We start from the raw sequence: 27,519 nt of genomic DNA, 5'->3' as shown, positions 1-27,519 counted from the left end.
AACAATGATTCAGATATATGTAAATATATTGGATTGGCAAAAATGTTCCTTCGGGTTTTTCCATAAGTCTTATATATATTATATATTCCTTTTCAGATTCTTTTCCCTTATAGGTTATTATAAAATATTGAGTATAGTTCCCTGTGATATACAGTAGGTCCTTGTTGGTTATCTATTTTATATATAGTTGTGTGTATATGTTAATCCCAATGTCATAAATTATCCCTCCCCCCTCCCCCCGTTTCCCCTTTGATAACCATAAGTTTGTTTTCTAAGTCCGTGAGTTTCTTTCTGTTTTGTAAGTAAGTTCATTTGTATCATTTTTTTTTTTTTTTAGATTCCACTTATAAGTGATATCATATGGTATTTGTCTTTCTCTGCCTGGCTTAGTTCACTTAGTATGATAATCTCTAGGTCCATCCATGTTGCTGCAAATGGCATTATTTCATTCCTTTTTGTGACTGAGTAATAATTCCACTGTGTGTGTGTGTGTCACATCTTCTTTATCCATTCTTCTGTCGATGGATATTTAGGTTGCTTCCGTGTCTTGGCTATTGTAAATAGTGCTGCAGTGAACGTTGGGGTGCATGTATCTTTTTGAATTATGGTTTTCTCTGGATATATGCCCATGGTTTTCTCTGAATATATGCCTAGGAGTGAGACTGCAGGATCATGTGGTAGCTCTATTTTTAGTTTTTTAAGGAACCTCCATGCTGTTCTTCATAGTGGTTATACCAATTTATATTCCCACCAACAATGTAGGAGGCTTCCTTTTTCTCCACACCCTCTCCAGCATTTATTATTTGTAGACTTTTTGATGATGGCCATTCTGACCAGTGTGAGGTGACACCTCATTGTAGTTTTCATTTCCATTTCTCTGGTAATTAGCAATGTTGAGCATCTTTTCATGTGCTTTTTGGCCATCTGTATGTCTTCTTTGGAGAAGTTTCTATTTAGGTCTTCTGCCCATTTTTTGATTGGGTTGTTTGGTTTTTCGATATTGAGCTGTATGAGCTGTTTGTATATTTTGGAGATTAATCCCTTGTCAGTCACTTCATTTGCAAATATTTTCTCCCATTCCGTACGTTGTCTTTTTGTTTTATTTATGGTTTCCTTTGCTATGCAAATGCTTTTAAGTTTAATTAGGTCCCATTTGTTTATTTTTGTTCTTATTTCCATTGCTCTAGGAGACGTATCCAAAAAGATATTGCTGTGATGTATGTCAAAGAGTGTCCTGCCTATGTTTTCCTCGAAGAGTTTTATAGTATCCAGTCTTACATTTAGGCCTTTAATCCATTCTGAGTTTATTTTTGTGCATGGTGTTAGAGAATGTTCTAATCTCATTCTTTTACATGTAGCTGTCCAGTTTTCCCAGCAGCCAGGTACTGTATTAAGGGCTTTACTAGCATTGAATCATGTAATCCTTATAGCCACCTTACAAAGCCGGTAGAGTTTATTTCTATTTTATAGGTGATAAAATTATGACAGAGAGAAGCGGTGTCACCTGCATTTGATCTTAGTGCAATGATTCCAGACCCCATACTCTTTAACTACTACAATCTACTGTGCTGCCATTAATATGTTATGTGAATAAACTTGTGAAAATAGTAAAATGAGGCAGTCTCCTTTGCTAGGACTTGACACTTTCTTCTTTTTATATCCAACTTTTTTCCATTCAGATATAATTGACATATAACATTGTTAGTTTCAGATGTACAACATAATGATTTGATATATGTGTATGTTGCAAAATGATCACCACAATGTCTAGTTAACATCCATCACCACACATAGTTACAATTTTTTTTTTGATGAGAACTTTTTTTTTTTTTTTTTTTTTTAAATTTTTTTATTTATTTATTTATTTTTGGCTGTGTTGGGTCTTCGTTTCTGTGCGAGGGCTTTCTCTAGTTGCGGCAAGTGGGGGCCACTCTTCATCACGGTGCGCGGGCCTCTCGCTATCCTGGCCTCTCTTGTTGCGGAGCACAGGCTCCAGACGCGCAAGCTCAGTAATTGTGGCTCACGGGCCCAGTTGCTCCGCGGCATGTGGGATCCTCCCAGACCAGGGCTCGAACCCGTGTCCCCTGCATTAGCAGGCAGATTCTCAACCACTGCGCCACCAGGGAAGCCCGATGAGAACTTTTAAGATCTGTTCTCTTAGCAACTTTCAAATATACAATACAGTATTATTAACTATAGCCAACACCCTGTACGTTATATCACCAGAACTTACTCATCTTATAATTGGAAATTTGTACCCTTTGACAAATATCTCTCCATCTCTCACACACACCCCAGCTCCTGGAAACCATCACTCTACTCTGTTTCTATAATTTCAGCTTTTTTATATTCCACATATAAGTGAGATCATATGATATTTGTTTTTCTCAGTATGACTTACTTCACTTAGCATAAGCCCTCACCATCCATCCATGTTACAAATGGCAGTATTTCCTTTTTTATGGTTCAGTAATATTCCATTGTATGTACCACATTTTCTTTATCCATTCATCCATGGATGACACTTAGGTTGTTTCCATGTCTTGGCTATTGTAAACAATGCTGCATTGAACATAGAGGTGCAGATATCTTTTTCTTTTTGAATATTTGAATTTTATTTTATTTATTTTTTTATACAGCAGGTTCTTATTAGTCATCCATTTTATGCACATCAGTGTATACATGTCAATCCCAATCTCACAGATATGTTTTTGAGTCGGTGTTTTAGTTTCCTTTGGATAAATACCCAGGAGTGGGATTGCTGGGTCGTATGGTAGTTCTATTTTTAGTTTTTTCAGGAAGCTCCATACTGTTCTCCATAGTGGCTGCACCAATTTACATTTTCACCAACAGTGCACAAGGGTTCCCTTTACTTCTTCACACTTCCTTTTTAATCAGTGCTGTGAGTTTATGGAAAGGCATTTGCAATGTTATCAAGGTGTGTAATACTGGAGAGTATAGATTTCATCTTTTAGTTACTGCAAAATCCTAGAGTGGCAAAGCTGATTCCAGTCCTCCTTAATTATCTTTGTTGCTGAATTTACTGATCTTCAGTCCTGAGTCAGTATAGCATGGTGGTTAAGGGCAAGAGCACTCAGACAAGACGACCTGGGTTTGAATCTTGACCATATCAAGTTACTTTACTTCTCTGTGCCTCAGTTTCTTGATCTGTTGTTCTGAGAAATTGGTGTCCATTACTCGTCAAAAATCTCATCCTCTCCATTTTTATTTTCATCTCCTTCTGAGACTGTTATTACTGAATGCCTGCCCATCTGCTTTTAGCTTCCATATCTTTTAGCTTTTCTTTTGCATTTCCTATTTCTTTATCCTTTCCTGCTATCTTCTGGGAAAGTGTCTCAGTCTGATCTCCAAACTCACTAAGTTATTCTTCAGCTGTACCTCTCCTGCTATTTATACTATCCATTATTTACTTCAATGATTATTTTTATCCAAAATATTTCATTTTGACACTTTTAAGATAATTTTTATTTGAATTTCATATTGGTAATGTCTTCCCTTATTTCCTGAAGTACACCTATCATGCCTAACTTGAATTAATTTTTCCATAACTCTGCTTCAGATGGCATATGATACCCGTTGTGTCACCCCAGTGATGTCGCACACACGTGTGTGTCTATAAGTTCCTGGACTTCATGTTTCCTTTTCCCTTCTGTAGTTTTTTCTGCAGGTTGATTTTCAGAGGGGGGACCAGCAACCCATGCTGATTCACGATCTTAGAGATCTCATCAGTAACATGGGGGTTAAAAATAGTATGTACTTCATACAGTTATTATGACAAATTTGATATTTCATTTGAAGTTCTTAGAACAGTGTCACCATGCATTTATGCATTCAGTTTAGCGTTTTTAAAAAAATGTTCTTTTTATTATCATTATTATTTTATTTATTTATTTATTTTTAACATCTTTATTGGAGTATAACTGCTTTACAATGGTGTGTCAGTTTCTTCTTTATAACAAAGTGAATCAGCTACACATATACATATATCCCCATATCTCCTCCATCTTGCATTTCCTTTCCACCCTCCCTATCCCACCCCTCTAGGTGGTCACAAAGCATCGAGCTGATCTCCCTGTGCTATGTGGCTGCTTCCCACTAGCTATCTGTTTTACGTTTGGTAGTGTATATATGTCCATGCTGCTCTCTCACTTTGTCACAGCTTACCCTTCCCCCTCCCTGTGTCCTCAAATCCATTCTCTATGTCTGTGTCTTTATTCCTGTCCTGCCCCTAGGTTCTTCAGAACCATTTTTTTTTAAGATTCCATATATATTTTTTAAGATTCCATATTAGCATACAGTATTGATTTTTCTCTTTCTGACTTACTTCACTCTGTATGACAGTCTCTAGCCATTCCACCTCACTACAAATAACTCAGTTTCCTTTCTTTTTATGGCTGTGTAATATTCCATTATATATATGTGCCATATCGTCTTTATCCATTCATCTGTCAATGGACACCTAGATTGCTTCCATCTCCTGGCTATTGTAAATATTGCTGCAATAAACATTGTGATACATGACTCTTTTTGAATTATAGTTTTCTAAGGGTATATGCCCAGTAGTGGGATTGCTGGGTCGTATGGTAGTTCTGTTTTGGTTTTTTGAGGAACCTCCATACTATTCACCATAGTGGCTGTATCAATTTACATTCCCACCAACAGTGCAAGAGGGTTCCCTTTTCTCCACACCCTTTCCAGCATTTATTGTTTGTAGATCTTTTTGATGATGGCCATTCTGATGGGTGTGAGGTGATACCTCATTATAGTTTTGATTTGCATTTCTCTAATGATTAATGATGTTGAGCATCCTTTCATGTGTTTGTTAGCAATCTGTATATCTTCTTTGGAGAAATGTCTGTTTAGGTCTTCTGCCCATTTTTGGATTGGGTTGTTTGTTTTTTTGATATTGAGCTCCATGAGCTGCTTGTAAATTTTGGAGATTAGTCCTTTCTCAGTTGCTTCGTTTGCAAATATTTTCTCCCATTCAACGGGTTGTCTTTTCGTCTTGTTTATGGTTTCCTTTGCTGTGCAAAAGCTTTTAAGTTCATTACATCCCATTTGTTTATTTTTGTTTTATTTCCATTTCTCTAGGATGTGGGTCAAAAAGGATCTTGCTGTGATACATGTCATAGAGTGTTCTGCCTATGTTTACCTCTAAGACTTTTATACTGTCTTGCCTTACATTTAGGTCTTTAATCCATTTTGAGTTTATTTTTGTGTATGGTATTGGGGAATGTTCTAATTTCATTCTTTTCCATGTAGCTGTCCAGTTTTCCCAGCACCATTTATTGAAGAGGCTGTCTTTCTTCATTGTATATTCTTGCCTCTTTTATCAAAAATAAGGTGACCGTATGTGCGTGGGTTTACGTCTGGGCTTTCTATCCTGTTCCATTGATCTATATTCCTGTTTTTGTGCCAGTACCATACTGTCGTGATTACTGTAGCTTTGTAGTGTAGTCTGAAGTCAGGAAGCCTGATTCCTCCAGCTCCGTTTTTCTTTCTCAAGATTGCTTTCACTATTTGGGTTTTTTTGTGTTTCCATACAAATTGTGAAATTTTTTGTTGTAGTTCTGTGAAAAATGCCATTGGTAGTTTGATAGGGGTTGCATTGAATCTGTAGACTGCTTTGGGTAGTATAGTCATTTTCACAATATTGATTCTTCCAATCCAAGAACATGGTATATCTGTCCATCTGTTTGTATCATCTTTAATTTCTTTCATCAGTGTCTTATAGTTTTCTGCATGCAGGTCTTTTTTCTCCTTAGGTAGGTTTATTCCTAGGTTTTTTATTCTTTTTCTTGCAGTGGTATATGGGAGTGTTTGCTTAATTTCTCTTTCAGATTTTTCATCATTAGTGTATAGGAATGCAGGAGATTTTTTGTGCATTAATTTTGTATCCTGCTACTTTACCAAATTCATTGATTAACTCTACTAGTTTTCTGGTAGAATCTTTAGGTTTCTCTATGTGTAGTATCATGTCATCTGCAAACAGTGACAGCTTTACTTCTTCTTTTCCGATTTGGATTTCTTTTATTTCTTTTTCTTCTCTAATTGCCATGGCTAAAACTTCCAGAACTATGTTGAATAATAGTGGTGAGAGTGGGCAACCTTGTCTTGTTCCATATCTTAGAGGAAGTGGTTTCGGTTTTTCACCATTGAGGACGATGTTGGCTGTGGGTTTGTCATATATGGCCTTTATTATGTTGAGGTAAGTTCCCTCTATGCCTACTTTCTGGAGAGTTTTTATCATAAATAGGTGTTAAATTTTGTCAAAAGCTTTTTCTGCATCTATTGAGATGATCATATGGTTTTTATCCTTCAGTTTGTTAATATGGTGTATCACAATGATTGATTTGTGTATACTGAAGAATCCTTGCACTTAGGGGTTAAACCCCACTTGATCATGGTGTATGATCCTTTTAATGTGCTGTTGGATTCCATTTGCTAGTATTTTGTTGAAGATTTTTGCATCTATGTTCATCAGTGATATTGGCCTGTAGTTTTCTTTCTTTGTGACATCTTTGTCTGGTTTTGGTATCAGGGTGATGGTGGCCTCGTAGAATGAGTGTGGGAGTGTTCCTCCCTCTGCTATATTTTGGAAGAGTTTGAGAAGGATAGGGGTTAGCTCTTTTCTAAATGTTTGGTAGAATTCACCCGTGAAGCCGTCTGGTCCTGGGCTTTTGTTTGTTGGAGGATTTTTAATCACAGTCTCAATTTCCGTTCTTGTGATTGGTCTGTTTATATTTTCTATTTCTTCCTGGTTCAGTCTTGGGAGGTTCTGCTTTTCTAAGAATTTGTCCGTTTCTTCCAGGTTGTCCATTTTATTGGCATATAGTTGCTTGTAGTAATCTCTCATGATCCTTTGTTATTTCTGCATCGTCTGTTGTGACTTCTCCTTTTTCATTTCTAATTCTATTGATTTGAGTCGTCTCCCTTTTTTTCTTGATGAGTCTGTCTAATGGTTTGTCAATTTTGTTTATCTTCTCAAAGAACCAGTTTTTAGTTTTATTGATCTTTGCTATCGTTTCCTTCATTTATTTTTAGTTTGTGATCTGACTTTATAATTTCCTTCCTTCTGCTAACTTTGGGGTTTTTTTTATTCTTCTTTCTCTAATTGCTTTAGGTGTAAGCTTAGGTTGTTTATTTGAGCTGTTTCTTGTTTCTTGAGGTAGGATTGTATTGCTATAAACTTCCCTCTTAGAACTGCTTTTTCTGCATCCCATATTTGTTGGGTCATTGTGTTTTCATTGTCATTTGTTTCTAGGTATTTTTTGATTTCCTCTTTGATTTCTTTAGTGATCTCTTGGTTATTAAGTAGTGTATTGTTTAGCCTGAATGTGTTTGTATTTCTTACAGATTTTTTCATGTAATTGATATCTAGGCTCATAGCATTGTGGTCGGAAAAGATACTTGGTACGATTTCAATTTTCTTAAATTTACCAAGACTTGATTTGTGACCGAAGATATTATCTATCCTGGAGAATGTTCCATGTGCACATGAGAAGAAAGTGTATTCTGTTGTTTTTGGTTGGAATGTCCTCTAAATATTAGTTAAGTCCATTTTCTTTAATGTGTCATTTAAAGCTTGTGTTTCCTTGTTTATTTTCATTTTAGATGATCTGTCCATTGGTGAAAGTGGGGTGTTAAAGTCCCCTACTCTGATTGTGTTACTGTCGATTTCCCCTTTTATGGCTGTTAGTATTTGCCTTATGTATTGAGATGCTCCTATGTTGGGTGCATAAATATTTACAATTGTTATATCTTCTTCTTGGATTGATCCCTTGATCATTATGTAGTGTCCTTCTTTGTCTCTTGTAGTAGTCTTTATTTTAAAGTCTATTTTTTCTGATATGAGAATTGCTACTCCAGCTTTCTTTTGATTTCCATTTGCATGGAATATCTTTTTCCATCCCCTCACTTTCAGTCTGTATGTGTCCCTAGGTCTGAAGTGGGTCTCTTGTAGACAGCATGTATATGGGTCTTGTTTGTGTATCCATTGAGCCAGTCTGTGTCTTTTGGTTGGAGCCTTTAATCCATTTACATTTAAAGTAATTATCAATATGTATGTTCCTATTACCATTTTCTTAATTGTTTTGGGTTTGTTATTGTAGGTCTTTTTCTCCTCTTGTGTTTCCTGCCTAGAGAAGTTCCTTTAGCATTTGTTGTAAAGCTGGTTTGTTGGTGCTGTATTCTCTTAGCTTTTGCTTGTCTGTAAAGATTTTAATTTCTCAGTCGAGTCTGAATGAGATCCTTGCTGGGTAGAGTAATCTTGGTTGTAGATTTTTCTCTTTCATCACTTTAAATATGTCTTGCCACTCCCTTCTGGCTTGCAGAGTTTCTGCTGAAAGATCAGCTGTTAACCTTATGGGCATTCCCTTGTATGTTATTTGTTGTTTTTCGTTTGCTCCTTTTAATATATTTTCTTTGTATTTAATTTTTGATAGTTTGATTAATGTGTGTCTTGGCGTGTTTCTTCTAGGATTTATCCTGTATGGGACTTCCTGCACTTTCTGGACTTGACTGACTATTTCCTTTCCCTTTTAGGGAAGTCTTCAACTCTAATCTCTTCAAATATTTTCTCAGTCCCTTTCTTTTTCTCTTCTTCTTCTGGGACCACTATAATTTGAATGCTGATGTGTTTAATATTGTCCCAGAGGTCTCTGAGACTGTCTCAATTCTTTTCATTCTTTTTTCTTTATTCTGCTCTGCTGTAGTTATTTCCACTATTTTATCTTCCAGGTCACTTATCCATTCTTCTGCCTCAGGTATTCTGCTGTTGATTCCTTCTAGAGAATTTTTAATTTCATTTATTGTGTTGTTCATCATTGTTTGTTTGCTCTTTAGTTCTTCTAGGTCCTTGTTAAACGCTTCTTGTATTTTCTCCATTCTATTTCCAAGATTTTGGATCACCTTTACTATCATTATTCTGAATTCTTTTTCAGGTAGACTGCCTGTTTCCTCTTCATTTGTTTGGTGTGGTGGGTTTTTACCTTGCTCCTTCATCTGCTGTGTGTTTCTCTGTCTTTTCATTTTGCTTAACTTACTGTGTTTGGGGTCTCCTTTTCACAGGCTGCAAGTTCATAGTTCCCGTTGTTTTTGGTGTCTGCCTCCAGTAGCTAAGGTTGGTTCAGTGGTTTGTGTAGGCTTTCTGGTGGAGGGGACTAGTGCCTGTGTTCTGGTGGATGAGGCTGGATCTTGTCTTTCTGGTGGGCAGGTCCACGTCTGGTGGTGTGTTTTGGGGTGTCTGTGGCCTTATTATGATTTTAGGCAGCCTGTCTGCTAATGGATGGGGTTGTGTTCCTGTCTTGTTAGTTGTTTGGCATAGGGTGCCCAGCACTGTAACTTGTTGGTTTTTGAGTGAAGCTGGGTCTTAGCGTTGAGATGGAGATCTCTGGGAGAGCTTTCGCCGTTTCATATTACTTGGAGATGGGTCTCTGGTGTACCAATGTCCTGAACTCGGTTCTCGCACCTCAGAGGCACAGGCCTGACACCCCTCTGGAGCACCAAGACCCTGTCAGCCACATGGCTCAGAGGAACAGGGAGAAAGAAAGAAAGGAAGAAAGAAAGAATCAAATAAAAAGAAATAAAGTTATTAAAATAAAAAATTATTAAAAATTTAAAAAACTTAAAAAATAATTCAAAAAAAAGAAAAGACAAGGAAAGAAGAGAGCAACCAAACCAATAAACAAATCCACCAATGCTAACAAGCGCTAAAAACTATACTAAAAAAAAAAAACAAACGGACAGACAGACCCCTTGGACAAATGGTAAAAACAAAGCTGTACAGACAAAATCACACAAAGAAGCAAGCACATACACACTCAAAAATAGAGCAAAAGGAAAAAAATATATATATCTTTCGGGAAGTCTGAGGTCTTCTGCCAGTTTTCAGTAGGTGTTCTGTAGGAGTTGTTCCACATGTCGATATATTTCTGATGTATTTGTGTGGAGGAAGGTGATCGCCACATCTTACTCCTCCACCATCTTGAAGGTCTCCTCCTCATTATTTTATATGACAGTGTTTTAGCCGTCTTTTTTTTTTAGCTTTAATTATTTTTGGCTGTGTTGGGTCTTCATTGCTGCGCGTGGGCTTTTTCTAGCTGCGGCGAGTGGGGGCTACTCTTTGTTGAGGTGCGCAGGCTTCTCGTTGCTGTGGCTTCTTTTGTTGCATGGCATGGGCTCTAGGCGCGCGAGCTTCAGTAGTTTCAGCCCGCGGACTTCAGTAGTTGCGGCGCGTGGGCTTAGTAGTTGTGGCACATGGGCTTAGTTGCTCTGCGTCATGTGGGATCTTCCCAGACCAGGGATTGAACCCGTGTCCCCTGCATTGACAGGCGAATTCTTAACCAGTGCACCACCAGGGGAGTCCCAGTTTAGCATTTTAAAAAATCTGTATATAGGTGACTTGGATTCAGACTCCAGCTTAAGAAAACTGTTTTGATTTGCTAAAATAGAGAGCTAACTTGGGCTAAAAAGGGTATGGACCCATCTTTTAGACTTTGGTCTGTCTCAGAATTCTGCCACGTAGTCTTGTGTTGTCTGTTTCCCTTATCATAAAGACAGTATGTTTAATAGAAGGTTATTAAAAAATTTTTTCCTATTGTAAAATTTTCAAACCAGAAGAATATGATGTATACTCATGTACCCATCACCTAGATTTAGTAATTGTTAATATTGTGCCATATTTGCCTCTATTTTTCTGAAATATTTAAATTATAAGAATATGATATTTCAATTGTAACTATTTGAATATAAATCTCTAAATTATAGACATTTCTTACATAACCACAATACCATAAAATTAATAACTTCTTAATTTCCTAACAGCATCTAATACCACATCCATATTAATATTCAAATTATCCCACTTGTCTCAAAAAGTTTCTTACAGTTTCTTTGTTGAAACCAGATCCACTCAAGGTGCACACACTGCATTTGGTTGTTGCGTCTCTCCATATATTTCTTTTAATTTAGTGCAGTCACCTCCCCTCCCTTCATTCTGGATTTGTTTATTTCCTGGTGGTGAATTTGAATTTCTATATCTTATACATTCTCTAAACTGGAAATTCGATCCAAAAGTTTGATTAGATTTATGGCAGATATCTGTGGCAAGGATGTCTTGTAGATGATGTGTAAAAAGAGATTAATAGTCTTTAAAAAACAGGAGAAGGCAGGTTATATGGAAAAAGGAGTAATAAATATCAAGTGCTTGTGCTATGTTCCTTTTAAATACATTATCTCTTTTAATCCTTACAATAGTCCTATTAGTTACAGGTGGTATTACCCCTTTGTAGTAAGGGAATTGGTTCTGAGAGATTACCCAATTATTAAGGAGCAAAGTTAGAATTCCAAAAACGGTTTCTCAGAAAACTAAAAATAGAACTACCATATGACCCAGCAATTCTACTTCTGGGTGTATATCTGAAAAAAATGAAAATACTAATTCAAAAAGATACATGCGGGACTTCCCTGGTGGCGCAGTGGTTGAGAATCTGCCTGCCAGTGCAGGGGACACAGGTTCGAGCCCTGGTCTGGGAAGATCCCACATGCCGCATAGCAACTAGGCCCATGAGCCACAACTACTGAGCCTGCGCGGCTGGAGCCTGTGCTCCGCAACGGGAGAGGCCACGACAGTGAGAGGCCCGCGCACCGCGATGAAGAGTGGCCCCCGCTTGCCACAGCTGGAGAAAGCCCTCGCACAGAAACGAAGACCCAACACAGCCAAAAATAAATAAATAAATAAATTTATTTAAAAAAAAGATACGTGCACCCCAATGTTCATAGCAGCATTACTTACAATAGCCAAGATATGGAAGCAACCTAAGTGTCCTTCAACAGGTGAATGGATAAAGGAGATGTGGTAATATATGCACAATGGAAAACTACTCAGCCATAAAAAAGAATGAAATTTTGCCATTTGCAACAACATGGATGGAGTTGGAGGGTATTATGCTTAGTGAAATAAGTCAGCCAGAGAAAGACAAATACTGTATGATGCCACTTATATGTGGAGTCTAAAAAATACAACAAACTAGTGAATATAACAAAAAAGAAACAGACTCACAGATATACAGAACCAACTAGTGGTTACCAGTGGGGAGAGGGAAGTGGGGAGGAGCAAGATAAGGGTAGGGGATTAAGAGGTACAAACTACTATGTATAAAATAAAAAAGCTACAAGGATATATTGTATAGCACAGAGAATATAGCCAATATTTTATAATAAGTAAAAGTGGAGTATAACATTTAAAAATTGTGAATCGCTATGTTGCACACTTGAAACTTATATTGTATATCAGCTATACCTCAATTAAATATAATAAGATAAAAATTCTTTAAAAGAGAGAAGGGGAAAAAAGTCAAACAAGGCACTTTATCTTTACATAGACAAAAAATTTTACTAATTTTACTGCTCTTTGTGCTTCAGTCTCTGGTAAAATATTGGGTGTGCCAAAAGGTTCGTTAGGTTTTTTTCCATAAGATGGCTCTAGTAGTGCTTAGTTGTCTTTAACTTCATTTGAAACAATTTTGTTAGATTGTATAGTGACAGCTGTCATATCAGCTCACATTTAAAAAAAAACTTATCAAAATTGGTGAATTTTTGTGTAGCCATTTTTTTGTTTTTGTTTTTTTGTTTTGTTTTGGGGTTTTTGGTTTTAATTTATTTATTTTTAAAATTTTATTTGTTTTTGGCTGTGTTGGCTCTTCGCTGCTGCATGCGGGCTTTCTCTAGCTGTGGCAAGCGGGGGCTCCGCTTCATTGCGGTGTGCGGGCTTCTCATTGCAGTGGCTTCTCTTGTTGCAGAGCATGGGCTCTAGGCGCGCGGTCTTCAGTAGTTGCGGCATGCGGACCCTAGAGCATGCAGGCTTCAGTAGTTGTGGTGTGTGGGCTCAGTGTTTGTGGCTCACGGGCTCTAGAGTGCAGGCTCAGTAGTTGTGGCGCACGGGCTTAGTTGCTCTGCAGCATGTGGGATCTTCCCAGACCAGGGCTCGAACCCATGTCCCTTGCATTGGCAGGTGGATTCTTAACCACTGCGCCACCAGGGGAGTCCCTGTGTAGCCATTTTAATATTGAAGATGGAAGAAAAATAGCAACATTTTCAGCATATTATGCTTTAATATTTCAAGAAAGGTAAAAACGCAACTGAAACGCAAAAAAGATTTGTGTAGTATATGGAGAAGGTGCTGTGACTGATCGAACATGTCAGAAGTGGTTTGTGAAATTTCGTGCTGTAGATTTCTCGCTGGACGATGCTCCACGGTCGAGTAGACCAGTTGAAGTTGATAGCGATCAAATTGCGACATTAATTGAGAACAATCAATGTTATACCATATGGGAGATAGCTGACATACTCAAAATGTCCAAATCAAGCTTTGAAAATCTTTGCACCAGCTTGGTTATGTTAATTGCTTTGATGTTTGGGTTCCACATAAGTTAAGTGAAAAAAACTTGCTTGACCATATTTTTGTGTGCGATTCTCTACTTAAACATAACGAAAACGTTCCATTTTTAAAACAAATTGTGATGAGCGATGAAAAGTAAATACTGTACAATAATGTGGAACGGAAGAGATCATGGGGCAAGCAAAATGAACCACCACCAACCACACCAAAGACCCGTCTTCATCCAGAGAAGGTGATGTTGTGTATATGGTGGAATTGGAAGATAGTCCTCTATTATGAGCTCCTTCCGGCAAACCAAACGATTCATTCCAACAAGTACTGCTCCCAGTTAGACCAACTGAAAACAGCTCTTGATGAAAAGCATCTGGAATTAGTCAACAGAAAACGTATAATCTTCTATCAGGATAACGCAAGACAGCATGTTTTTTTGATGACCAGGCAAAAACTGTTATAGCTTGGCTGGGAAGTTCTGATTCACCTGCCGTATTCACCAGACGTTGCACCTTCGGATTTCCATTTATTTCAGTCTTTACAAAATTCTCATAATGGAAAAAAATGTCAATTCCCTGGAAGACTGTAAAAGGCATGTGGAACAGTTCTTTGCTCAAAAGACAGAAAGTTTTGGGAAGATGGAATTATGAAGTTGCCTGAAAAATGGCAGAAGGTAGTGGAACAAAACGGTGACTATGTTGTTCAATAGAGTTCTTGGTGAAAATGAAAAATATGTCTTTTATTTTTACTTAAAAACCGAAGGAACTTTTTGGTCAACCCAATAAGAGCAACAAATTGATCTTCACATATATAAATTGCTTTGGCTTATCATGCTTTCATTTTAGGTAATGAGAGGTATCCTTTGAGCATCAGCTAAAATTTTTTTTAAATACGTACATTCTCAGGACAAGTAATAACTTATTGGTCCTTCTATAATTATGATGGCCATATATCTAGAATTTTCTAGGACAATTCTGATATCAGATAATTTGTCCTGTCAAATTTGTCTTATGAATTTTTCAATAGGAAGACTTGGTTAAGGTGTAAAAACTACTCTCTCTGTATGGGAATACATTGTTTTTTAAAGTGAGGGCCTGCTTTAGACCTTTAGAAAAGGTGTTGGAAGTAAGAGTAAGTGGTAAATTAACACCTAGTAGAGTCTTTTCTTGGTCCCAGTTAGCTGTCCAAGAGAAGAAAATATTTTGGTGAAGAAAGTGATTAAATGCTGTTAGATGTTACTGGTAGATGGATTGGATCAGGTCTGAGAAGTGACCATTAGATTTAGCAATGCAAAGGTCATTGGTAAACCAGGCACTTTGCTAAATACTTCCTGTGTAATATTTAGTCTCCATAGTAATCCTGTGAAGTAGATACTCATTAGGCCCATTTTGCAGACCAGGAAACTTAGATCCAGAGAGATAACTTGCTCAAGGACATAGGACTAATAAGTGTTAGAGCTAGGATTTAAACCCAGTAAGACTCTAGATCTGCACTGCTCACAGTACAAGAGCCACTAGCTACATGTGGCTATTTACATTTAAATAAATTAAATTAAAGTTTTAGTTCATCAGTCACACTAGTCACATTTCAAGTGCTCAGTAGCTACCATATTGGATAGTGCAGACTCAACATTTCCATCATTGCCCAGAGTACTGTTGGAGCAGTACTCTAGAGCCTGTGATTTTAACCACTGTGATTTTAATATATATATATATATATATATATATATTCTTTCATTTAAATTCTGCCAGTAAACTTTCCTCTGAAATTCAAAAGGCTGGCACAGGTCTTCTTTTGTTATCAAATCAGTTGATTCCCACAAAATTATACTGATGTTTATATTTCAAGCAGTCTGGTCATACATAAAATTGTTGTCAAGAGAAACATGGTAAGCATGGCTATATGTCCTTTCAGTTTTTTCCATTTTCATTTAGGGGAGTTCAGAGGACATAACTAATATGTTGAAGTGACAGTGATTCTGAATTAGTATAGGTACTTGAGTGCCACAGTATCTGTGTATTAATATCCTAAAGTGTGTAACTGAGGTTGGCTGGTTCAAATATGTCTTGTAACACTTCCAGGAATAGGGACAGTGGAAAATTGAAGCTGTGATGCTTTTAGGGGAATTAAGTAGGTGAATGTCTCACTTCTGTCTCTTCAATTACTAATGTTTTCATGACTGAGCTTTTTACATCAAATTTATTACTTTGGACCCTTCAAGGAATATAAATTGTGGGAGAGATTTGGTCAATATAAGAATCATTAGGTGGCCTTATTTATGTCATTTTTTAAACCATTTTATATTTTAATGTTTTCTTTCTCTTTTTTATCAATCATACTTTTTTTTAAACATTCATTTATTTATTTACTTTATTACTTATTTGGCTGTACCAGGTCGGGTCTTAGTTGCGGCACACGGGATCTTTAGTTGCAGCATGCGGACTCCTAGTTGCAGTATGTAGGATCTAGTTCCCTGACCAGGAATCGAACCCAGGCCCCCTGCATTGGGAGCGTGGAGTCTTAGCCACTGGACCACCAGGGAAGTCCCTGATGTTTTCTTTCTTTAAATGTAATTTGAACTGCTAAATAACTGCTTTCCCTCTTATTTTCATATATTTTTTAGAGCACACCTATGGTTGAGTTAGAGGATGTAACAGTGTTAATAAATTAAAGAGATGATGTGAACTCCAGATTGTATAGCATAAGAATTGAGTTGAATTCAGGCTCTACTTGGAAAGCTGCAACCTCTAGAAAGTCACTACAGTCATATAAAATACAGAGTGACACTCTTTATCTCTCAGTGAATGGCATATGTCATGTATAAGAATTGTAATGGATCACCAGTTTTTAAAGGTTAAACGCTAAATATAGTATCTAGTTCTTTAAATGTTAAATTGAGTATAAAACATTTTTATCAAAGGAGATTCTGGCTTTTACCCTCCACCAGTGTCAGTTTGGCAGGCCTGCCTTTTCTTTCCTTGAAAGTTACAAGTTCTGTAGTTGTCACTATCTTATTCATACCTACAATTTGAGAATCTGGATATATTTATAAATGCTCTTTGGCAAGGGTTATTTATGTGCTCTTGACCTAAAAATCTGATATGAGGTGGTATGTGAACTTCATTCAATAGCTCTCTAGTTACTTATCAAATATGTTGCATTTTTTTCTTGTGTAGTTTGGGAAGAAAGAGGCTTTAAATTTGAAAGTAGAAACTTTTTTGACCAGGAATATTGTTTCTTTATTAAGAATCTAGACTTATTTAAGTAATAAAAGGAATTTTTTTCATAGCTTTTTGAGTGGGTCCTGTGGCACTTAAGTATTCTAGTGACATTTTATTTCCAGATATTATGAAACTCAAATTCAAAGTGATGGCAAGCAAAATATTTTGAAATATGGCAAACCCCTGCCCCCACCTCTAGGCAAAGTCTTGATTGTTTTTTAAAAATTTTATTTTCAAGGTTGAATTTCAGAATTAATTAAATGGAAATTTTTGTCAGCTTGCCAAATACTTTAAACTTCTAAATAAATTAACTTAAACTTGTAGTTTATCATTAATTTTATTTTATTAATTGAACTAGTCATTTTGAAGCTCAAACTAATTTAGGTTGTTAGCTAGAATATAGACCATGCTTTTCCCAGCTTGTAAGCTTTTTCACTTATTTAAGGAAAAATAAAGTTTAGACAAAGAAAAGTAAAGGTACACATTTGGATGTAATTTAAACCTCATTTTGATGACTGTTGGCCTAGTGATTATAGATTCTGTTCCAGTATTGTTTTCAATAATAGTGTTACTATAGCAACTAATATAAATGCATGCTTCAAGGGGATAAAACAAAAAACCTCTCCACGATTATATTGTATATTGGGATGAAATTTTTCTTTAATAACTTTTATAACTTGCTCTAGACTTTGCAAAACTTTTTCCCAAAGAAATATTCTGAAGATCTTGTTACAAATACTTTTTTGCCCTCTTAATCTCATCATGTTTCTTGTATTGACAGTATGCTGCAATTAATTTAAATGGGAAAGATGTAGAAACAGTTTGTATCAGAAATCCTGTATCTTCTTTCTGTTATTTGTGTCTTACACAACACTCTGGAAGAAAGAAAGATTTCTGCTTTCATGCTTCTGAAATGTATAAATGAATCTTGTTCCTATAAAAGTCAGTTAACTTTTATGTAATGTCTTTTCTTTGTTAAAATGAAGATAGTGGTAAACATACTCGTCTGAGTCCTTGAGTATTGTCGGCATATTATTGTATGAACGTATAATAATACATTAAAGTTTTTTAAATTAATTAATTAATTTATTTTTGGCTGCATTGGGTCTTTGCTGCTGTGGCGGGATTTTCTCTAGTTGCGGTGAGCGGAGGCTACTCTTCGTTGCAATGCACGGGCTTCTTTCTGTGGTGGCTTCTCTTGTCGTGGAGCACGGGCTCTAGGCGCGCGGGCTTCAGTAGTTGTGGTTCGTGGGCTCTAGAGCGTAGGGTCAGTAGTTGTGGCGCACAGGCTTAGTTGCTCCACGGCATGTGGGATCTTCCTGGACCAGGGCTTGAACCTGTGTCCCCTGCATTGGCAGGCAGATTCTTAACCACTGTGCCACCAGGGAAGTCCCTAAAATTTATCCATTAACCTATTTCATTGAAGATTTGGTAATAATTAAAAACTAGAAGTGGCATAAATGTCTTGATAAACTCTGAAGAGAATAATTAAATAGATGATAAAGTGTATCTATATAATGTACACACCTTGCAGCCATTAAAAACAATGAAAGTTTGTATTTAATGTAAAATAATGTTCATGGAAAGATATTAAGGCAGAAAAGTAGGTTTTAAATATAGTACAATCCCATTTTTATGTGAAAATATGTGCACACACGTGTGTTAAGTGTAAATGTGTGGAGAGATATACAACAAATGTTACCAGTAGTTATCTCTAGTTTTTATAATAGATATTAACATCGTTTCCATTAAAATTTTTAAAAATTCTTTGAAAAGAAGGGAGTGCTGTAGCCAGTAGAAGCAATATGATTGATTTTTTGGCTTGATGTTAGCAGGGAGGTAATGTTTTAGGAAAAGGGTCCAAAATTTTTTAATGATAAAAAACTAAGTCACATGCACTTTTCCTCTGACTTGTTGACATTTTAGTTGACTGTGGGTAAAAATGAAAGTTATTGCACGGGCAGAAACTGAACCTCTATCATAATCTGACCTTAAAATTACGCCATCATGTTTGACTTGATAGCATAGATCTTAAATCTGGAATTGGTGGGGAGAAGATATTTAAAGGTTTTAGAATGGGATTTCCTGAAATGAATATCTCCTGAAGATGAAAATGGCAAAAATAGTTCATGTCAGGTTCAGGCTAAGCATGAACTGGCCTTTCACAAGTTTTTGTCTAAGAATTGTGTTTGTTTCAGTTTTTATATTTTCTTTTATTAAAAAATTAACACATACTTGTTTTTAAAAACTTCAGAAAGAACAAAAGTGTTAAAAAGTGAGAAAAAATAGACCTACTTAAGTTTTTCCTTCCCCTGGAATCCTTTAGGGAATTTTCTTTTTTTAAGAGAATAGATCTGGGAAATGGAGGCACTATACCTCAAGAAAACAGTCATTCTTTACAGTGTGATAGAATGATCACTGGATAGGAGTCAGGAAATTTATCTTCTAGTCCCAGCTAGTCCTTAGCTCTGTGATTGGAAAAAGGTTACTTTGCCTCTCTGGACATCAGTTTCTACCAATTTCAAGATGATAAGTTTGGACTTTGAAATTACAGGATGCTAAGGACTAACTTGATAAAGCTCCCTGAAATCACAGACACTTTTTAAAAGGGTGTATATGGGTGTGTTTGTGTGTATGTGTGTGCATGTATGCACATTGCATACATGCATTTCTGGAAAGGCTTTTTCTCTAACCATAAAAAGTAGTTAATGTATGGATTGTGGTATTTATAATTGAGAAATAAACGTTACACTTGATTGACATAGTGTTTATTTCCAAAGAATTGGGTATTTCATTTATTCCTGCTATTCTTATCTCGTCCTGTTACATATGTGATGGTAGAATATTTCATCCATGTTTAACTTATAGTCACAACTAGATTAAGTTATTATCCAGTATTACGGAGAAACCACACAGCTGAAAAATAAATTCAGTTCCTAGCACACAGTTCTCCTGGTCTTTCCCTTAGGTTGCTGTCTTAGAGAAATGAAGTGATTTTTGACTATGGTTAAGAACATCACCTATTGTCAGACAGAAGTAAAATTAGGGACTATCTATAGAACATTTCTACCTTGTAATTTATTTGGTATTTTGTAGAACAGCTGACTTTCCTAATTGTACTTGGCATGGTCACTTGCTAAAAATATTAGTCAGTGTTATCTGGTTTTATTACATACCTCTCTCCTGAGTCATGCTTGGGGGGTAAGCATGGGAGACACACATCTAAGGAAGCATTATCTTTTAACAGAATTTAATTCAGACTGCCCTATCTCCCTGCCTGCCTGGTCAGTAACTCTGAACTTTGGAGATCTATCTAGTGATGATAAACCTGTTCTATATGTCGTAGGCCAGAGAAGTCAGCTTTGATGGCAGACTTCTACACTGGTGCAGGAGAGAAATGTTTACTTAACATTTTAAAAGAGCTAAACTTATTAACATATATGTGTTCCACCAGTAGACTTTCTTGAGCCCTCTTGCTTGTATGGTCTTTTAATGTTTTCAACAAAAGAAATAGCACATGCCTTCAAAATGAATTATAAAATCTCAATTACAGCTGTATCCATTAAGAAAATCAGTTCCTTTTCTTTCGTGAAATTATGAAGTGATTATTTATTGAGGTAGCAAGATAAAAAGTTTGTTAACATGATACCAAATATCAGAATGTTTGGAATTGGTGTCAGCATTTGCTGTTTTACAGAAAAAAACTTAGGGCCTCATGAGCTGAATTTTTCATCTTGAGTTATTTAACAAATATTTGAGCCCCTGCCCTGTGTTGGACGCTATACTCTAGGTATGGTTGAAGATGTAAAGACAAAATTCTTTTCAAGTGTGGACTTTGTCTATGCTAAACTTATGGAGGCATTAAGCATTATTAGACGCAGATTAAATTTAAATTTAATGTGCTATATACCTCGCTGTACCTTCCTTTGGCCAGTCAAATATTATTTACGTTCTTTCACTAAGTTCACACTCAATTTAGAAAGTGTGTTCTAAGGAAACTTGCTGTTAGAAGCTATGGAAAATCCTTTTGTAAAGTGAATTAATTTGCCTTTTATATATCCAGGTTTTCATCTTTTATTTCTTAATAAACAACTTGTGAATATTTTAATTTTTTATTAGCAAGTAACATACCCATGGTTCACTTTAACCCCCTGCCCCCCAAATCTCCATTTGTGTGTGTCTCTCTCATAATCATAATCACACGGAGCAGGAGTTTGGTGTTCTTACTGAGTATATAAATGATCCCAATTTTTAAGCTTTTAGTTTTTTTAACCTTAAAAGACTGGCTTAAGACATTATGACTTTAAAAAAAGACACTGTGATAATAAATTGATAAACGGTGTATATCAGTTTAAATTTGAACCATGGGTCCTTACAGTGTAATTTATATTTGACCTTCTTACAATTGAAATATAAGGATTGTGTGTTCCAGTTAAACTGTTCTGTAGCTGTTTTGATTAATTTAGATTTGGTTTTTGTTAGTATAGTGGTTGGTAGCTAAAGTGATTATGAAAATAAAGTTGTTAAACATGTATGAACAGGAGTAGCCATGATTTTTAGCACAGTCATTCATTCAGTGTAATCTCTGAGTTAAGCAGACTTCTGTTAGCATTTTTTTATCAACTCAGAACAAAGCACAAAACAAAATGATATGAAAAAATTAGAAAAAGTTGGAGGAAAAAACCTTGAAAGATGAAAAGTAGTCATTAAAAAATTGAGCCCCTAAAACATGCTATATAAACATAACATTCTTACGTAAGAGGCTGGTGTTGCATGTATTGTGAATGTTTTCTAGGTAATTTATCATATATATCAGAAAAATGTATAGCAGCCAGTTTCTAGCTTCTAGTCTAACAGTGGACCAAAGAACTATGGAGATACGATCCAGAGGGAGAAAATAATTATTATTTCAACCCCTCTAAACAGGACACCATACTTGCAGAGCTTCTTCAAATACATAAAGAACACATTGTAGGATATCATGAACATGATTCTCTTTTGGACCACAAAGAAGAAGAAGAGTTGACTGAAGAAGAAAGAAAAGCAGCTTGGGCTGAGTATGAAGCAGAGAAGAAGGTAGTTCATTTGAAATGCTTTTTTTTTCTTTTTTTTTTATGTTAGTCATTTAAAAGAACAATGGGGGAAGAAAAGCGTCACATTTGGAACAGGTAGTAATGTAGTGAATCTTCAGGAACAGAGTCTCGAAGTATGAGAGTCTGTTTATGGGCTTTTCGGTACCTTTGGTGATAGAGTGGGAGGAGATGAGAGAAGAAAATATTTTCCCCTTAAAGAGTAGTAACCTCATTTCTGATTAGCACTTGCTAAATTGAGAGATTAGTGGGAAGCTATATATTTAGCATCACTTAACTTCCATCAACACCCTCACAGTAGTAACAGACATATAGGAGCTTAGAGTTTGGAGGTAGGAGTAAATGTTGCTTTAGCATGTGTACCATGAAATCTAAGTTTTGACTGATTATCAGAACACAAAAATACTCCATTATTAGATATTAGTGTCAATCTCCAGCAGCAACTTTATTTAAAATAGTTCCACATCTGTTTTAAACACCACCCCCACTTGAGCAACAATATGCCTGAGCATATGGGAAACCTTATCCTAATGCCTGAATCCTTTTTAAACTCCTAACTCATTGTACCAAACTTCTTTAACGTTGTGATTTTAGTAGTCTCATCAGAATTCTCTGAGTTGCCCCATTCTGAGGGAATTATCAGAAAAAGGGTACACCTTTAGGGGTTAAAGCTTTCTATGTAAGAAGATCTTGGTTTCGGGTGAAAAGGGTGTTTTGTTTGTGTGTGAAAGAGTGTTAATAATTTCCTAGATCTGAGAATGTGGATTTTTTTCTAAACCAGTAGGTGATGTAGAATTTCAAGTTTTAAATCACAATGTGGAAAGTGCATAATTTTTTGTTTTTAGGGACTGACCATGCGTTTCAACATACCAACTGGGACCAATTTACCCCCTGTCAGTTTCAACTCTCAAACTCCTTATATTCCTTTCAATTTGGGAGCCCTGTCAGCAATGAGTAATCAACAGCTGGAGGTAAGTTGTGAAGTACAAAAGTAGTTTAACTTGAATTAAAGGCAATTTCAAGTGCCCTGTTGTTGAAGGTTCCCTATGCTGGAATATCACATTCTCCAAAAGATTACCTCTGAATAGACCAAGAAATTTTTCTTTTATTTGTTGACCTTTTTGAACCAGCATAGTATAATAAAATGTGGTTTGTTCAGAGCACAAGGGCATCAGGCCTTGAATGAATGTAGTTTGAATAATTTTAATTAAGGAACAATAGGGCATCTGACTGGCTAGGGAAATAGCATTTTCTTCAGTTATAAAATATTTTGAATAAACAGGATAAATACACACATTGATTTATATTCTGATGCAGTGTAGATGCAACATTAAGTATACGATAATGCACAGTATTATGAAATAAGTAATTTAAAACTAGAATCAGTTATGATTTAAATAAGAAGGACTAGGTTTTAATATACCAATAATTTAATAATTTAATCTGTGGTTTTCTTTTTAAAATGTGCTTATGGAGTCATTTAAATTATTAAAATATTGGTGCAATAGAACCCAAACTTTTATCTTCCTAACAAGACCCTCACTGATGAGTTTTACTCCATTTTATTGATGCTGAATTTTGCTGTTCTTTTCGATTATTTAAAGAGTTTTAAGACCAAGTGCTATAATTTGGCAAGAGAAAGGATCCCTATACTTTAAAACTATGCTGACTTTTACATGCCCTTATAAAGTTATTTCTTGCATTCTTCTAGGACCTCATTAATCAAGGAAGAGAAAAAGTTGTGGAAGCAACAAACAGTGTGACAGCAGTGAGGATTCAGCCTCTTGACGATATAATTTCAGCTGTAGTAAGTTAATTGGCAATTGTTTATTCCAACTTGCAGTTTGTGTTCTTCCCCCCACCATTTGTTTTAATTTTTAATTGTTGTTTGATTCACTACTTCCGTGGGGAAAAGAGCGTAATCCTTATAACTTGATTTGCAACAGTAAAATACTAATAAACTGGATAATAGTGCCAAGCTATATATAATTCAGTTTTACCTGGATGTTGGCACAAAAGAGAAATGTAAAATCTAAGAATTGGGAAATCAGTTAATCATAGAAATGTATGCATTGTTTACATAAATGTACTTTAATTACCAGTTGCATGAATTAAATCCAAATAGGTTTATTCCAGACATAGGTAACCCTTGTGCAACAGTGGTCAACTTAGTACCCTGCTTTTACATCATTGTCTTCTTTAGAAAAGAGTAAAGGAAAAGGAAAAAAAAAAACTTTAAAAATCCTCAATATCTTTAAGTACCTTAATTATTTTTTCTCAATTCTACTGCAATAAGGAGTAAATAGAAACTTTTCTTTTAGTGGAAGGAAAACATGAATCTCTCGGACGCCCAGGTACAGGCGTTAGCATTAAGTAGACAAGCCAGCCAGGAGCTTGATGTTAAACGAAGAGAAGCAATCTACAATGACGTATTGACAAAACAACAGATGGTAAGAATTTGGACTATCTCTAGGTTATGTTTAACTTCCTTGAATTTATAATAATCGGTTTGCGTGACATCTGTGTCAATAACCATTCCCTCATATGGACGGATGGATGGTCATTGGTTATTCCCAGAGAAACTTTATCCAAAAACCTAGTAATGTCAAATAAAGGTAATGTCTTTTGTTGCAAAGGAGCAACAACTTCCCAAATGGGTCTCCTTGAAGTTTACATAGACTCTCTTCCATATAATTTTATTTTTGTATATTCTGGACATCTAAAAAGGAATTTTTGCCAGACTTTTTACCACATTTACTATTTTTAAACAACTTCCACAAATATGTATACTTTTTTTTTTTTTTTAAAGAAATTCACGTTCTTTTATTTATTTATTTATGACTGTGTTGAGTCTTCGTTTCTGTGTGAGGGCTTTCTCTAGTTGCGGCAAGTGGGGACCACTCTTCATCGCGGTGCGCGGGCCTCTCACCATCGCGGCCTCTCTTGTTGCGGAGCACAGGCTCCAGACGCGCAGGCTCAGTAATTGTGGCTCACGGGCCCAGTTGCTCCGTGGCATGTGGGATCTTCCCAGACCAGGGCTCGAACCCGTGTCCCCTGCATTGGCAGGCAGATTCTCAACCACTGCGCCACCAGGGAAGCCCTATACTTTTTAATATATTTAATTTGAGATAAAAAGTGGAGCTATATATGATACATGACACAGGTTCCTACTAAATTATGTAATTCTTTAAAAGACTAGCATATTCCAGGATCCTTGATCATCTTTCCTAGCATGGTCTTTGCCAGCCATCTGCCTTGCACTGGGAAATTTCAACTCTTGACACCAGGGAATCAATTTCTGTGGCATGAATTTTACTTAGAAAGCACTGTAGAATTATGTGGTTTTAAATTATCTTAGGAAATTTGAGCCATTCCAAGTAGGAATTATTCCCACTGCAAGTGCCTTTTCCCTTGGGTGTTTGTCACTAAAAATGTTTGTCTGTCATCAGGTGAAATATTCAAAAGAATGACAAAGAAAGGAGACTTGACAAAAAAGTGCTGTAACTAATACTTGAGACTAATCACAGTGCAGGATGGGTTACTATGGCAACTAACCTAAATGCTGCTTGCACTACAATAGTCAAGTCATTAAGAGAATTTAGCCCTAAATGGTGTTACTAACCGGTTTCTACAGTAATGGTCCTGTGAATGCCATCAAATTAGTAATGGTGATAACAATAATGTGTTTTCCTTTTGGTATGGTACCCCCTTAACAAATTGATTTTAACTCAAAACTTGATACTGCCTCTTTGAGACAGGTCATGCACTTGTAACAGCTCTCTTTTCTCTCTTTAGTTAATCAGCTGTGTTCAGCGAATACTTATGAACCGAAGGCTCCAGCAGCAGTACAATCAGCAGCAACAGCAGCAAATGACTTATCAACAAGCAACACTGGGTCACCTCATGATGCCAAAGCCTCCAAATTTAATCATGAATCCTTCTAACTACCAGCAGATTGATATGAGAGGAATGTATCAGTCAGTGGCTGGTGGTATGCAGCCACCACCATTACAGCGTGCACCACCCCCAATGAGAAGCAAAAATCCAGGACCTTCCCAAGGGAAATCAATGTGATTTTGCACTAAAAGCTTAAAAGATTGCTAAAATCATAGAAAGATCTTTTATTTTTTTAGGAATCAATGACTTAACAGAACTCAACTGTATAAATAGTTTGGTCCCCTTAAATGGCAATTTTCCATATTAGTTTTAAATTTTTTTTAATAGGGCATACCATTTCTTCCTGACATTTGTCAGTGATGTTGCCTAGAATCTTCTTACACACACTGAGTACAGAAGATCTTTCAAATTGTTTTCAGTGAAAACAAGTCCTTCCATAACAGTAACAACTCCACAGATTTCCTCTCTAAATTTTTATGCCTGCTTTTAGTGACCATAAAATTGTCATAAAATGAATGAATTTATGAAAGAATACAGATTTATATATTCATTCTTTACATATAAAAACACACAGCTGAGTTCTTAGAGTTGATTCCTCAAGTTATAAAATACTTTTGTATGTATTAATCCATTTCTTGATTAAAGTGATTGAAATGGTTTTAATGTTCTTTGGACTGAAGTCTGAAACTGGGCTCCTGCTTTATCATGTCTGTGACTGAAAATTAGAAACTAAGGGTTATCTTTGACACAGAATTGTGTGCAATATTCTTAAATACTACTGCTCTAAAACTTGGAGGAGTCTTGCAGTTATCTTAGCATTGTATAAACAGCCTTAAGTACAGCTTAAGAAGAGAATTCCTTTTTCTTCTGTAGTCTTTCTGCCATTTTTTTTTTCAGTTATATGTGCTGAAATAATTACTGGTAAAATTTCAGGGTTGTGGATTATCTTCCACACAAGAATTTTCTCTCTCCTGGCACTAATATAAAGCACATCTCTTAACTGCTTGGTGTCAGTGCTAGTGCTTCATCCTGTTGCTGGCAGTGGGATGTGGACTAACAAAATCAAGTTCTAGCATTTTAGGAGGTTAAGGATGATGTTGTGGTTGTTAGCTTCACACCCTGTTTTATAAACAACATCAAAATGGCAGAACCATTGCTGACTTTAAGTTCACATGAGGAATGTGCTTTAAAACAATTCCCAGTACTGTCAGTATTGTGAAGTAATTCCTCCTAAAGATAAGGTTCACTGGCTTCTATGCTCTTCTTCTTTTCTCTCATCAGTATGTTCTTTTTTCCCAACTACGTTTTCTTACGTAAATTATGTTTCAAAGCTCGATTTTCTTTTTTTTTTTTAGTTTAGATCTGTGAGGCAATTTTCTGATCAAAATTAATCATCTCTAATGCCCTTTTTTAAGGTTTTACTAGAAAGTCATTACATTGTCGTTTTTCTTAATCCAGGCCTGTCAAAATGACTTATAGGGCTTCCCTGGTGGCGCAGTGGTTGAGAGTCTGCCTGCCAGTGCAGGGGACACGGGTTCGAGCCCTGGTCTGGGAAGATCCCACATGCCACGGAGCGGCTGGGCCCGTGCGCCACAACTGCTGGGCCTGCGCGTCTGGAGCCTGTGCTCCGCAGCAGGAGAGGCCGCGATAGTGAGAGGCCCGCGCACCGCGATGAAGAGTGGCCCCCAATTGCCACAACTAGAGAAAGCCCTCGCACAGAAATGAACACCCAACACAGCTAAAAATAAATAAATAAGTTTAAAAAAAATTACTTATAAGCTTATTCATGTACAATTTGGTTGCTTGAGTTTCTTAAAGAAAAAGATTGTTAGACTATGAGAGTCAACTCAACATGGCGAAACCATTTTTGAGATGGTGACGTAACATGTAGTGGAAATAG

The 27,519-nt window shown here is 36.3% G+C and overlaps 1 protein-coding gene across 9 annotated transcripts in view; it reads left to right on the top strand.

The window, feature by feature from the left end:
* Nucleotides 1-27,192, top strand: part of ATRX (ATRX chromatin remodeler) — a 241,231-nt gene extending 214,039 nt beyond the window's left edge. For 7 of the 9 annotated variants that reach the window (XM_036839559.1, XM_036839556.1, XM_036839558.1 and 4 more), the window contains 5 exons: nt 21,559-21,708; nt 22,568-22,693; nt 23,434-23,529; nt 24,044-24,172; nt 25,518-27,192. In XM_036839559.1, coding sequence (XP_036695454.1) covers nt 21,559-21,708; nt 22,568-22,693; nt 23,434-23,529; nt 24,044-24,172; nt 25,518-25,796 — 780 coding nt within the window. In that variant the 3' untranslated portion in view covers nt 25,797-27,192. The remainder of the gene's footprint in view (nt 1-21,558; nt 21,709-22,567; nt 22,694-23,433; nt 23,530-24,043; nt 24,173-25,517) is intronic. The other 2 variants (XM_036839565.1, XM_036839560.1) reach the window with 2 other exon arrangements.
* The last annotated feature ends 327 nt before the right edge of the window (nt 27,193-27,519 follow it).

This window comes from Balaenoptera musculus, chromosome X, assembly GCF_009873245.2.
Source record: "Balaenoptera musculus isolate JJ_BM4_2016_0621 chromosome X, mBalMus1.pri.v3, whole genome shotgun sequence".
Lineage (NCBI taxonomy): Eukaryota > Metazoa > Chordata > Mammalia > Artiodactyla > Balaenopteridae > Balaenoptera > Balaenoptera musculus.
This window is presented reverse-complemented; position numbering and strand designations above follow the sequence as displayed.